The sequence below is a fragment of the Melopsittacus undulatus genome, chromosome 6 (genome assembly GCF_012275295.1).
Source record: "Melopsittacus undulatus isolate bMelUnd1 chromosome 6, bMelUnd1.mat.Z, whole genome shotgun sequence".
Lineage (NCBI taxonomy): Eukaryota > Metazoa > Chordata > Aves > Psittaciformes > Psittaculidae > Melopsittacus > Melopsittacus undulatus.
Window position 1 is genome coordinate 69,639,788 of NC_047532.1, and position 13,846 is coordinate 69,653,633.

At 42.9% G+C, this 13,846-nt stretch overlaps 2 protein-coding genes across 2 annotated transcripts; both read left to right on the forward strand.

Moving 5' to 3' along the window:
- Positions 1 to 6,237: 6,237 nt before the first annotated feature.
- On the forward strand, positions 6,238 to 9,024 carry OTOS (otospiralin). The gene is made up of 3 exons (XM_005153947.3): positions 6,238 to 6,322; positions 6,654 to 6,680; positions 8,840 to 9,024. Exons 1-3 carry the CDS (start codon positions 6,271 to 6,273, stop codon positions 9,022 to 9,024), a joined length of 264 nt encoding a protein of 87 aa, XP_005154004.2. The 5' UTR covers positions 6,238 to 6,270.
- A 1,522-nt stretch (positions 9,025 to 10,546) lies between these two features.
- COPS9 (COP9 signalosome subunit 9) lies at positions 10,547 to 13,016 on the forward strand. Its single transcript, XM_013130271.3, has 3 exons — positions 10,547 to 10,672; positions 10,795 to 10,867; positions 12,716 to 13,016. Exons 1-3 carry the CDS (start codon positions 10,610 to 10,612, stop codon positions 12,751 to 12,753), a joined length of 174 nt encoding a protein of 57 aa, XP_012985725.1. The 5' UTR covers positions 10,547 to 10,609; the 3' UTR covers positions 12,754 to 13,016.
- Positions 13,017 to 13,846: the final 830 nt, after the last annotated feature.

Genomic DNA, 13,846 nt, shown 5'->3' on the forward strand with positions numbered 1-13,846 from the left:
CTTGTTTAATCAATTTTTATTGTCCATAGGGCAAAGCTGTTTGTGGGCAGGTATAACTCTGGTGATATTGAAGAACCCTGGGAGCATGAATCAAAGGGAAGACAAGACCCTGAGTGTTCATCCTACTAAAATCTTAACATTTTTCAGTAACAAAATATTTAATGTATCTATATTTAAAGAAATATCTTTGAAATGAGAACAATAAACAGCTGCTGATGGCTGAAGTTATTAAGTGTAGCTAGGCATTCACTCAATCTGAAAAGCAATTTATTGTGAGTATATTTCAAAATGGTGGAGATTATTGCTATGCATCTAACCATAATGGCAATGGGAAAACCATACCCTCACTTGAGAGCTGTGAAAGGGCTTAGTGATCAGTGTGCCAGTTTCCCTGCTGAGTTCACAGTCATCTATGGCTGTGCTGAATAAGCTAAGCATGGCTAAAGCAAAGAACACAACAATTCGTCGGAAAAGGTGTCTTGGAAACAAATGCAGGCCTAATGTGGGTTCAGGAAAGAAGAAGTTAAGTCCTGGAGGCTCTGCTACCAGAATCTGAGCGCTGATGCCTCTCATTGTCCCTGCAGCAGAACTGCTTGGAAGCAAACACTCCTCACTGCAATGCACCTTCTGTGGTGCTAAGGCTGGCAATGTCTGTTGTCTCCTGAGGAAATAAGAAGTAGGCAACCAAGTGGACTTGTTGGATCTAATATTCCATTTTGCCTATTGCATGAATAGTTTGAAACCATTACCAAATTCTACTCCACCTTGGCAGCCTAGATATGCTAGTCTTTGTGCTGGTGAAACTGCTCCCTTGCTTTGGTTTCACTAGGTGCTGCTGCATACAGCACTGCCTGCTGTGAACACCTGGAAACAAATTTGCATCTACAAATCAACCTCTATCTGGAGGAAGGTTATAAGTAAGTTGAAAGAAATGTGGACAGATATTTTCTTGTTTGCTCTCAAGTCTGATTTATTGAAGTGTAGCGCTACTTCTTAACTCTATGGTTTGTAACTGTCTTTCACCTTGGCAGTTAGCTCCAATATGTGTCAAAGTGTTTCATTTTAACTTGGCTACCTCTAACTGCACTGCAGTTAATTGTTTTGTAACTATCCATACCCATCTGCTGCATCTCTCTTCAATTGCTTCCAGGGGCTACTGTAATCAGGATGATCAAGCTAGCAGCTGGCATGAAAAATGTCTGTTCACAAGAACTGGGAATGTGCAGTATTTCAGTAAAACAAGCTGTAAGGACCACAGGGTCAGCCTGGGAGCTCACCTGGCTCAGCAGCAGGGGATGGCTGAGGAGAATAAGACACAGAGCAAAGTGTGGTGCTCTTAGTGCTTTGCTCCCAGGCCAGGCTCAGACACCCTCAGCCAGGACACTGTGTAGCTGGTAATACATTATGACAAGATATGCCACAGCTTAACTGTACCAAACCCCACAACTCTTTGTTTCGAACAAGCTATTGCTCATCCTTTACTGGCTGGAAGAATCCTACCCTGCTTTAGCTGCTCCTTGACTGAGAGCCTCTCTCACCCCCTTTGTATCTTTACTTATTCTATCCCATCTTTCTGTGATGATGAAACAAAAAAAATGCATGCTGTACTCAAAAGGGGAGTAACTGTAACACGATGGCATAATGATGCCTTGTGGGTTTTTTCCTCTCATACTATTGAATTTTCCTTTTTGTCTTTGACTGAGCATTGAACAGTATTTTACAAGAACTATATATTGTAGCTTCAAATCTAGTTTCTGAGTGGAAGTGGTCAGATACCTTGGGCCTTAAAAGTTGGGGATATTTGCTCAGGTACCTCACTTGATATTTACTTTTATTGGCCATTTTGTTATTCAGCTGCTTGGTACTGTAAGGTACTCACCTCTACCCTTGGCCTTACTATCCTGCCTAACCCAGCATCATCAGAAGATTTTTAGAGCTTTTGTATTCACAAAAAGAGAAGCAGAGCTCAAATGAAAGAAAAACGAAGCTGTGAATGTCTGAAAGATCTAGGGCAATTCACACGTGTCTGAGCACAGCTTACTCCAGTCACAGGAGTCTCCTTTTGGTCTGTATTATTTGGGCCCAATTGCTGGAGGAAAATAATCAAATATTTGTGTTTCCCAGGGATGGTCCATCTATGTCACTGATGGGTTTTTTCTCTGTGTGCAGAGGTGTTGCAGCCCTACAGGAGACACTTTGACTACTCAACCCAAGGGCAGAGCACTTCAGATACAGCATAAGTGCCATTTAGCTTTTAATAAGTTCTTACAGAGCTCTGCATGCACATGCTTTTACCTGTTGATTAAATAGGAAATATTCTGTTTCTTTAAAACAACGTTCAGGGGTTTTCTCGGTGCCTGGAGGATTATAGGATTTTTTTTTCTCATGTGTAATATCAGTCTAATGTAGCTATTGAGAAAACAAAGGCACCTGTAAAGTTGCTTTTTCATATCCCTTTATCTTTGTTTCTGATTAATCAACAAGGAGAGCTAAACTGCTCCACAGGGTCTGGCTCTGTGCAAAGCAGCCTGTTAACAATGGGCCCATGTGAAGGCAGGCTTGTGGGGCTGGTAGCTCCAGGGCTGTTCCCCATCAGGGAGCAAGTCACACAAACAACTGCACTGCCCGAACTGCATTCCCCTATTCCTAAGGGAATGTCCTCTATGCCCCAATTGATTTCTGTCTCTGATTGATGTATGTGGGATTTTCTGGCTTTGAAAGCCATCTACTAAAAGTGCGTATTCATTGGATCCTCCTGAGACAGGTGGGTGGGATAAGCTCATTACCATCAATCACTTCTATAAGGTAGTAAAGGTTTTATGAGTCAATGGGCTTATCTAAAAAACTTCATGCAAACTTTAGCATGAGGTTCCTGAAGAACTTGCTGCCAGAAAAAATGTTTCGAGCTCTGAGCCTAAAAACATTGAGTTTCTTTCCAAAATGAGTAGAAACTGAAACACTGGATTCTTTCACAGCTGCCCTGTTAAGGGCTATAGTAGCTACTGAAATGTGGTTGCTGCTGTGCCAGATTTACGTTTGTGGGCACCATGGCATCTCCAATTACTGCTCAGTAGTGAAGAAGTCTACAGGGCAGCAACTACTAGTGGGGAGCTCTGCTAACTAATCCATACCAGCACTTGTGCTGGGCATCCACTGCTGTTACTTCAACTGCCCTATGAAAAAAAGGAAAAGGGTCCTAGAGCAAAAAGAAAGGAGGAACTGGCATAACCATGCTTGCAGCATAATACAAATGCTGCCAAGTTAGTGCATAGTGTGCTTTCTGGTTGGCCCCAGAAGATGCCATGTTCTGTTTGGCACACTGAACCCATCATGCACATTCCGTCAAGCAACTGATGAGAACTCACCAGTTCTCTTCTAGTCCAATTCCGTATTTAAAACAGAGAGACCTAGGTAGGAAGTAGTTACGTACAGCAACAGAAGCCTTGATAGAAAGAGGATTAAAATTAGCATTTAAAACAATGTATCTCTTGACTGTATCTCCTGATGTAACTGTTTCAAGTGCTAGTTCTCACCCTTTTTCTGTAATTTCCTACACCTCCTTAGCATGGGAATCCTGAGAATATATTTCCATCCAATCTGTGCACTGCCAAAGAGAAGACTTTGATATGAGTTACATGAGAAGCCTGTAGTAGTCAAAAAACAGTCACACAATGGCAGATCTGTGATCCTCCTAGATCTGGAAGTTGCTAACTCCAAGCTTCAAAAGACAGAATAAGAAACCATAAAGGAGGTAGGTGTAAAGGTGTATGTCACTGTGAGCCTCAGTAGTTACAGGAATCCTGCTAAAATCATCCAGTGTTGCAGAAGAACATGCTGTGACCTGAGTGCCCCTGAATCTGATAACTTCTGTGACTATCATCCTCCTACAGCACTGTTAATTCCTAGAGGGAAGAGATGCAGGACGTGGCTCTGTCAAGAACATTACTATTCTTGTTCACCATGATCCAAAATGTGTTACCTCACCTCCCACTTTGAACTGTACTTCCCTTACCTACTGTCAAAACCAAAAGCTTCTGATGGATGTGCAGAGAAGGAGCTTTCTGCTAGTTATTTAGTTACAGCTAACAACTTGTGTGTGCGTTAGTCTATGGCGGTGCTTCCCCTAGTTTACTTGAACAGGATATACAGATTAGGCAGTGAAAGGGGAAGTACTGTTTGGCTTTGCAGGAATTGCTGGAAGATGGACCTGAGTAGATGGCTACACCTCAGAGCTCCACCAAGCGATGAAAGTCCCATCTCCCACCAGCAGGTGCTGTAACTCAGATGAGTGGGGCAGAGGTGGCATTGACCCCTCCTACAGGCCTAGGAAATATTAAGCAGGAGGATTAAAAGCTTTCATAGAATCATAGAATAGACCTTAAAGCTCATCCAGTTCCAACCTCCTGCCATGGGCAGGGACATCTTCCACTACAGCTGGTTGCTCCAAGCCCTGTCCAACCTGGATTTGAACAAAGATTGAATAGGCTCTGCTTTCATAATATTTTCCTTTTCAGCTTCCACAAGAGTTGGCACAGCTTGGGGTGCTACAAAGCACTCTTTTTATCCCTTGCTCAGAACATCTTTAATTAATTCTTGGCAGGGCTACCTAACTCAGCATGTAGATAGGGATAAACTCCAGCAAAGCTGGGGTCTCCTGCAAGGCCACTCATCTGAGCTTCTCTGCTCCAGGACTTTGCAAGACTATGCAGACCTTCCCTGTGTGGTACTCCTGTGGCAGACTGGTGGAGGTGGTAGAGCACAGGCACCAGTGTCAGGACACAGCTGGGAAATGAAGGTGTCTAGAATTGAGATGGATGAATGATTTTGTAGACTGTAAAGGTAACTGAAGATTCCCAGGTGAGAGACAGCAGACCAGAGCAGCAACTATATGATCAGTTTATGGCAGTGTGAATGTGAGCAGTGAGCTCTTGAGCTGGCATTTCATTTCCAGAGGGGAGCCATCTGGAAACAGGTGCCAGGTTTGGCAACAGGAGCTGAAGGCCACATTTTCTAGGAGCATGGAAATCTATTATGTCCCCATGAGCTGCAGAGCACCTTGTGCTGCACCTTAGTCCCTGACCACACCTGCTGCAATCCGGAGGTTTGTGCTAAAAGAAAACCAATCAAGATGTACACAGCAATTGAATATTCTCCAGTGTCTCCTCTCCAGGCCTCTCAGAGTTCTGGATCCATTCAGCAACCTGCACAGATCTGAACCCAAAGCACCTCCTTGGCACTGGGAGAGGAATCCGTCCAGGAAATCAGTATAATGTGAAAATGCATTCCAATGCACCCTCTTTGAAGGCTGCAGTGCCTGCACCACCAGCATGGCTGTGGCCACTGGGGACCTACTGCTTCGCTTAATGTAAGCCAATTGATTTCAGTGGTGCCTATGTACACTTGAAGATCTATGTTTTAGGGATCCCAAGTAAAAACATAAATCAGTGTCAAGTGCGTGAGGGTTTTCTGACTCAGCTGGAGAGGGAACTCAGTAACCTCTTAGCAATTTGTTCAAATAACATTTCTTAAAATCTACTTTTTCTTGAGAGGCAGAAAGAAATACAAGCAGGAGGTCAGCAAAGGTAATAATCTCTGAAATTGCTTCTGCATGTTCTCCCTCTGTCTTCAAAACACAAAAGTATTATCGCCAAAGTTGATTCTGATTTCCTCTCAGAAACTGTCCACTGTCTCTCCCAGGGACGGTGCAGAAATATAATGCAAATGTGAGCAGTTAAAATCCCTTTACCTGAAGGAGACAACATCAGATTGGTGTAGCAATTCGGTGACGTTTCTCTCCTTTCTGCCCACCCTCCTTTAAACAGTGCTGCTATTTTACAGCAATTGAAATCCTTTTGGAGTTTGTAGCTGACTTGGAGCTACAGTCAGTTACTACTAGAAGAAGAAGGAAGGGGGAAAGAGAGAGGTAATTTCTAGAGTGCAATTAAATTAACCACAAAATAAAACATTTCCAAAGACACTTAATTTCATTTCAGTTCAGAGAAGCCTTTTGGATTTATGCCACATAATAATAAAATACCAGTACATGCTTCAGGACTGTGGTTCTTTTAATACTCTGCATTGCAGTTCAGAAACAACAAGGAAATGTAATTGGATCTTGTTATGCCTTAATTAATACTTAGGATCTAGTTTGGAACATCTTCTTCTAATTAAAGAAGAAACAATAGACTTTGCATAATTCTTAATCTCTCGTAGTAATCCTCAGGTGTTTAGATTATTTTTCAGAAACACGAGCAATATCTTGCAGAGAAGATGACATTTGTGGGCTTATTTCTCTTCTGTATGCTGATGAACATGCTCACAGGTAAGATTACTGCTAAATTCATTCTCATTAACTTTTTCAAGTAGACTGAAATATTGCTACTAATACAGGATCTTCTGTTTAGCATCAGATAGAGCTAGTGTATAAATCTCAACTGCTCTGTCTGTTAGTCAAGAGTATTTGGTTTGTAGCACTGGGTGACTGCAAATGGGGAGTTCATTATTCAGCTGCTGAGGAAACAAGTCTGGTTATACAGAGGGTCCTGAGTGTGCATTGGAGAACTTGTAAGCTTCTGGCTATGCAGCAAAGTTTTTATTTACAGCAAGTCCTTCTGTGCAGGAGCTGGTACTGATGGTCTCTTCTTTATTTACAGATGCCCGATCACTCCAGAATGGAGATGGTAATTCTTAATGTGTTATTCCTTCCTTTGTGTCACTAACAATTATGAGAGTCATTTGTAACTCCCAGACCTGATCCCCAGAAGCAATTTTGGCAGGAACTTTACTAACCTCAGTGGGCTGTGGGAGTGCTTTCATCCAGTTCTGGTGGAGAAAGAAGAGTGAATTCTTAGAAATGTCTTTAAAACTTATGAAAAAAAAATTGAAATATTAATGCCTAATATTAGACCTAATATATTTGCAGTCTTAAAACAAATATGGATTATTGTCAGCTCATTAATTCTGTCTTACGAAACCACAACTGGAAAGCACCAGACATATAAACGTATTAGACACCTGAGATTTTTGTTTATCCTGAGCAGTAGTACTGTATGTGTGTCTGTTCATTGGCAAGAAATACTGACTGCTACCACAAAAAGCTTAAGATCTAGAAATTGCCACAAATCCAATTAAAGAAATGTTGGAATAAATCCCTTAGCACAGCTGCCCTGTGGTTCATGTCACTTTGTGTGATTAGTCCATTGGATTACTGTTTGCCTTTGATTACAAAAATGCTCAGCATCCTAATGATGTTTCCATTGGCTTTCTGATAATTATGGCAGTTCACCTCTCTCTGGTGTTTTTAGACAGAATTCTTTATGATAACGGAGTTACATAGAAGTATCTGTAATAACCAGGTACTGCTATTGCTGATGTTCATCTCAGTTACTAGCAGGATAGCCGGAAGCATCCCAAGTGCACAGATACAAACTTGCAGAGAGAGTATGATAACAGATATGTACAGCAGAAACACATGCATATGGAATAAGGGCTAATGTAATTACTTTGAATTCAAAACATTGTGCCGTATGCTCTATTATGTCTCCCTAAGAACTTTCTGAATGCATCATCTATGTTCTCACAAGTTTAAGGGTGCTATTACATTTGTGCACAGCAAATATTTCTGCAGCAACCTCTAAGGAATGAGAGTTTGTGTCAATCTAAAAATAAAACCTTGTTCAGGCAGAGTCCTGTTGCTCTCATTATCAACAATTATGGCTTTCTTTCACACTGGGCCAAGCAGCTGACTGCAAAGTGAATCTAAGGTCAGCCGGTATAAACACTGAATTCTCCTCTGCAGACAGTATTTGGCTGGTTCATTTGATCTGTTATATGCCATCTGTGTCTGTATGCTGCAAACTTCACTGCATAAAATTAAGGTCTGACAATAAGATTGCTTAATTCCCACTAAAGACCCTGTTCCCAATCTGAGCCTGGTGAGTGAAATGCCTCCTATTTATTCAAATGGGCTTTAAATCAAATAAGAATACCGGGTTTAGCTTTGCTGCACAGAAACGTTGGGTGCTATGTGGTCTCAGCTAGTGTTTACTTTTTACATATGCCTCTGTGTTTGCCCAGATTTGGGCTAAAGAGCGGTTAGCTCCTGCACTTCGGGAATGGATTTTGTTTTCCTGAGGAATCTGAAATCTTGTTTCAATGGGTATTTCCCATTTCCTGAAACAGACACAAAGGCTGTCTTACCAGTGGCAATGCCTTTCCTCTCCATTTCTTTAGGCCATTTCGTATGGCCTTCTGAGAAGAAGCACAGCTCTTCAATGTCAGGCCAGCATGGACCTAGTTCCTGGGATAACATGGAGAATCCTTCACCCCCAGCTTGTGCTATACTCAGCCAAGTTGCCTTTGTGTGGAGGTGGCAGGGGAGCATCTGCATGGCCCTTTCCCATGGCTCTAGGAACTTGCAGGCAGAGCAGGGGCACAGTGTATGTGATGGTGCCTTATTCCTTATGTTTTTATGTTGGGCAGATAAAATGGTGTGGAATGAGGAAAAATGGCTTTCAGTTGCAATTGCTCCTTGCTTTTAAATAACCAGCAGCCTTCTAGAAATTCAAGCAGCTCCATCACATCTTCAGTTGCCCCAAATGCTGATGGTGCCCCTTTATCCCTGCTCTCCGTCTTGTCCCACTTTGTCATTCCTGGTGCAACCAGAACAGAGAGCAGGTCAATGGCTCCACCCTCCTCTCTCCTGCCAGAGGAGCCCACAAGGAACCTACAAGCCCCAAGGGAATCCACAGTCCCAAACCATATTGGCTCCCAGCCCCCAAGCTTTCAACAAAAATGCTTTGTATTACACTAATCTGCAGTGTTTTTATTGTTCTCTAAGATCCCTACCAGGAATCTGTAGCCTTGCTGTACTGGCCCTTCTCATCCAGTGATTTCTGGTCCTATGTGGAGTATTTCCGGAACCTGGGAGCCTACAACAGGATCGATGAAATGGCCAGAGCCTTCTTTTCCCAGTTCCCTTTTGGGAGTCACCTTGGCTACCATGTGCCCAACCATGAACACTAACTGCTTTTTGCTAAAGCTGGTGCAAAAATGGTTAAGTGAATACACAGCTGCCAGCAAAAGCATCCCTTAGCCACTTATTAATACTCACAGCACTCACCCATAGCAGGTCATGCTTTAAATTAACCTTTTATTTCTCATAATCTGTGCTTTGAACGAAATCAATAAATCCTTTGATTCTGTTGTGTGGTTTGGGGTGATTTTTTACACGTAATGCTCACAGCCTTGACCCAGGAGACTGTTCTCTGTGCATATAGTACTTAAACACCAGTCCAATGACTTTGGTGGCTGGAAGGACCACCAGTGTAACTCACAGCCACATCCACTGCAGTATAATGGTGTTGCCTGTTTGAAAGAGAACTCACAAAACACACTGTAAGTCTGTTTAGAAGGAGACGTTATTTATTCTGTATAGGTTGTGCAGTGGTGCATTTGTGCAAATCAAGCACATCTGATGCTGGCTTCTGTGATCTACAATCATTGGCTCTTATATTCTCTGTTTAAAGACACAGTATTGGGCTTATTTTACTGCACGTGTTCCATAAGGAAGGCTCTCTTATCTCAAGTCCTCTCCAGGATACCTTAAAATTCAGTTTAATTGCCAACTTCTTGCTAATAACATCTATGTTCTTGGTCTGAGGATGTTCTCCTCCTCTGGAGCCCTTCACGCTTTGTTCATCAGTCATTATCTACTGAAAACAAGGCAGTTCTCCTGAACGTTGACAGATATTTGCATAGTTTCTCCTGGGATAAGTTTTGATCTTCCTGCTGCAAATCCAGCATCACTGGTGTCCTTTTAGCAGCCCCTGGCTAGCTCAACACTATTTCAGCATGACCGGGAGGTGATCGGAGGGGATTCTTCTCTGCTCTGCTCGGGGGATATCCCCCTGCAGTCCTGTGTCCAGCTCTGTGGACAAGAGAGACATGGAACTGTTGGAACAGGTCCAGAGGAGGCCACGAGGATGATCAGGGGACTGGAGCACCTCCCATATGAAGACAGGCTGAGAAAGTTGGGGCTGTTCAGCCTGGAGAAGAGAAGGCTGCATGGAGACCTCATAGCAGCCTTCCAGTATCTGAAGGGAGACTACAAGGATGCTGGGGAGGGACTCTTCATCAAGGACTGCAGTGACAGGACAAGGTGGAATGGGTTCAAAATAAAACAGGGGATATTTAGGTTAGTTCTAACGAAGAAGTTCAGGGTACCCAGAGAAGCTGTGGCTGCCCCATCCCTGGCAGTGTTCAAGGCCAGGTTGGACACAGGGGCTTGGAGCAACCTGGTCTGGTGGAAGGTGTCCCTGCCTGTGGCAGGGGTTGGAACTGGATGAGCTTCAAGGTCCCTTCCAACCTAAACCAGTCTGTGGGTCTATGATTCTCCCTCACCTCAGGCTTGCGTACTTCATCAAGCTCCGCCACTTTGCCTCCCCCGCCCTCCTCGCCATGGCAACGGCTGGGCCCTCCCCCCGTGTTACCAGAGAGACGCGAGACCTCCAAGCGCGCAGAGTGTCGCTCCGCTGGCCGGCTTAAAGCGGAAGTAGGCGCTGTGTGGCCGGAAGAGGTAGAGTGGTAGTGTGTGAGTTGGGGTGTTGTCATGAAGCCGGCGGTGGATGAGATGTTCCCTGAGGGCGCCGGTCCTTATGTGGACCTCGATGAGGTGAGGATGGGTGAGGGGATGGGAGGGGAGCTGCCGGGGCTGCGTGCGAGTGGGTAAGTGGAGGGGCCGCCCGTCAGGAGCGGGTGTTGGTGGGGTCTTGTTCTTCAGCGCCTGTTTCCCAGGCAGGGGGAAGCACCGGGCTGCTTATGGACCTGGCCGCCAACGAGAAGGCCGTGCACGCCGACTTCTTTAACGGTAAGGGCCGCTGCGCTCCGGGGTGGGGAATAGCGGGGCATCGCAGAGCCTGCCCGGCTGGTAACGCTTTGGGCCTGCATGGTAACGGGTGCGGAAAGTTGAGGTGATCACAGCAAACCTCGCTGGGTGTTTCCCTAATTCTGTGTCTTTTGTAATCGCTGAAGGTCTTTGTAACCACGCTTATAGTGAGTAGCATCAGTTTCAGTGTTAGATGGTGTGGGTGTTTCTCCTCTCCTGGAGGCTTTAGGCGATTTAGCATGTTAGTTACTACAAGGAACAATGCCTTGTTCTCTTCGCATAGACTGATAGACTAGCTTCGGTTGGAAGGGACCTTAAAGCTCATCCATTTCCAACCCCTGTCTGGGCAGGGACACCTTCCACTAGAGCAGGTTGCTCCAAGCCCCATCCAACCTGACCTTGAACAGTGCCAGGGATGGGGCAGCCACAGCTTCTTTGGGCACCCTGTGCGAGTGCCTCTCCACCCTCACAGGGAAAAACTCCTTCCTTATCTCTAATAGTTTCTATTAAACAGTGTAAATGCATGTTAAAATGTAGGCTGAGCTTTGCACATTTGCCTCTGGGTGTTCCTACTTTATAGAAAATTCTCATATTGCTGAAGGTATGCATGCACATGTATCCAAAGCAGACTAAAACTTTGGGGTTTATATGCTTTCTGCATCTGTAAATTATCTGGAAGCATATAAGCATATACAGCTGCTTTTAGAGAGAAGAGTGATGTATTTGGCTGCATAGGGATAGAATATACAGCATCTTACTCTTAGTTACTAAGGTATTTTCTTAATCCATCTGAAGAAGTATATTTAAACATTTCAACAGTATATTTCAGGTGTGTTAGAAAATCTGATGGCTGTGGTGGTGTTGATGCCACAGACCTATTCTGAAATCATTTAGGTTTCTTATGTTGCTCAAGACTTAAAACACAGGTGAAAAAGGAAGTTCAGCATTAATATACCTTTGAATAGTTTTAAGGGACTTGGCTCTTTGTTGGAGACAGCATATTCAGGAGTAATATTTCCATGAAGTTCTGCCATCAAGCTGTGGTATCACGTTCTTATGGTAGCTTAAGGCTCTTCTAAATGAAGTTTGATCCTCAGTTTATTGTATGGCACTGTTTGCTGCCTTCTATAAGATAAAATATCTGATATCAGTTATGTTGTTAGTTTGTGCTTTGTATACAAAGAAGATACGAAGCAGAGTAGTTCATGAGTACTTCCCAAAGATGACTACAAAGGCTGTGCCTAGCCGGCCACATGTCACCAGTCTGAGATGAACTCTGACAGAGAAATGTTATTCACACCTTCACAGCAATGAGATGCTTTTAAGAAAGGGTTTTTACAGCAAATCACAAATGTGTCAATCTTAAAACAGCTTTTATGTGGGAGCCTGGATACTGTGACCTAAAGCCATAATTCTGCAGGAGTGTCTCATTTGAGACTTGCTGCATGCATAAAGCCTGTATTTCCTTAGTTCTGGAGTCAGGGAATTATGACTGATCCACTCTGAATGTGGTGGCTGCATAATATGTTTATGAAAGCTCTCATTTGAAGCTTTATTTTGCTTCTATTGATTTAATTGTAATGCTTGTATTGTACAAGTGAAGCTATTTAATTTGTGTGTGATAGAGGACATATGTATGTGTCTGCCTGTCTTTCTTCTGTCTCTTCCCACCCTCATGTTACATTTGTAATAACTGATGGTGCAATAAGTCTCATTTACCTAATTCACCTTTTTAATTTGTCTTTAAACCAAATAATGAACTGTACTTGAGTATGTGTAACAGTTGAGACTTCTAAGGTTAATTTTACCTCATCTTATCTTTCTGACTAGATTTTGAAGATCTCTTTGATGATGATGACATCCAGTGAACTTAGTTGTCCAGTTATGCAGTGTTGAGACGTGGATTTTTCCCTAGGATCGCCTGTGGTGTCCATTATTTATTAAAATAATCAGAATGGGAAAATCACAGAAGGGGGGGAAAACCTGGCTAAGGTGCTTGAGAAATATGAAAACCAGATGGTTAAAGATAACTAAGGAGGGATTTGTAGACTGTTATTTCTAGGAAGCTGTGTAGATATTTCTTAACCTTTTACTTGCTGATGTGCTTATTCAATAAAATGCTAAAAAAACCAACCACTCTCTCTGTCGTATGCTTTGAAAGTAGATATTATTGTGTTCTGAGCTCCCTTCAAGAATGGTTTGTTTTATTAAATCACTCACTGTTGCTTTTGGAAATTGTGTAAAGGTACACAGCAGGGGATGTTGCTGCCTTGAAGAGTTTTGTTCATTCCATGATACAGGGTTATCTAGGGCTAAGACAGTTGCTTGTTCTCAGTAGTCTGACTCTCCTTTTTAAATCACATTAAGTGCATTGCCTTCTGTTTGGAGATGGATGCTTGGCTACCCTCTACTTAAATTTGGGAAGCACATAAATAAAATTACTGGGTTTTACGTTGATAGTTTAAGCAGAGAAATGTTCTGGCCCTTGGCCGTGAAAATGCTTGGGTTTAAATATGTAATTAATTCTTGGAATTGTATTCTGTAGAAGGAAAATCATTTCAGGATTCTTGGGCAGCATGTAATGTAACTATTCATACTTAGAGGTACAGTGTATATGAATCAGTCTGTAAGGTACCAGCTCAAATTTTGACACGAGTTTTCAGAACACTTCTAGAAATGTTTGATTTTGCACCTTGCAGTGACCAAATTGAATCTCATGTAGAAAGGAAGAGGTGAGGTTTTAGTATATTATTTCAGAGTCAAGAGTTTAATCCTGTCTAATCTTGAGTGTGGTGTGTGTTCCATAAATTGATAACAAAAAGAATACGGAGACTGTTCTTTCTTTAGAAAAGACTTGATGCTATTTAAATTTCACCTGGAATGAGACCCTTTCATATTTGTTCCACATGTTTGGCTGGGTTTTTTTTTTCATGTGTTTGCCTTACAAAAAGGAAATCTTGA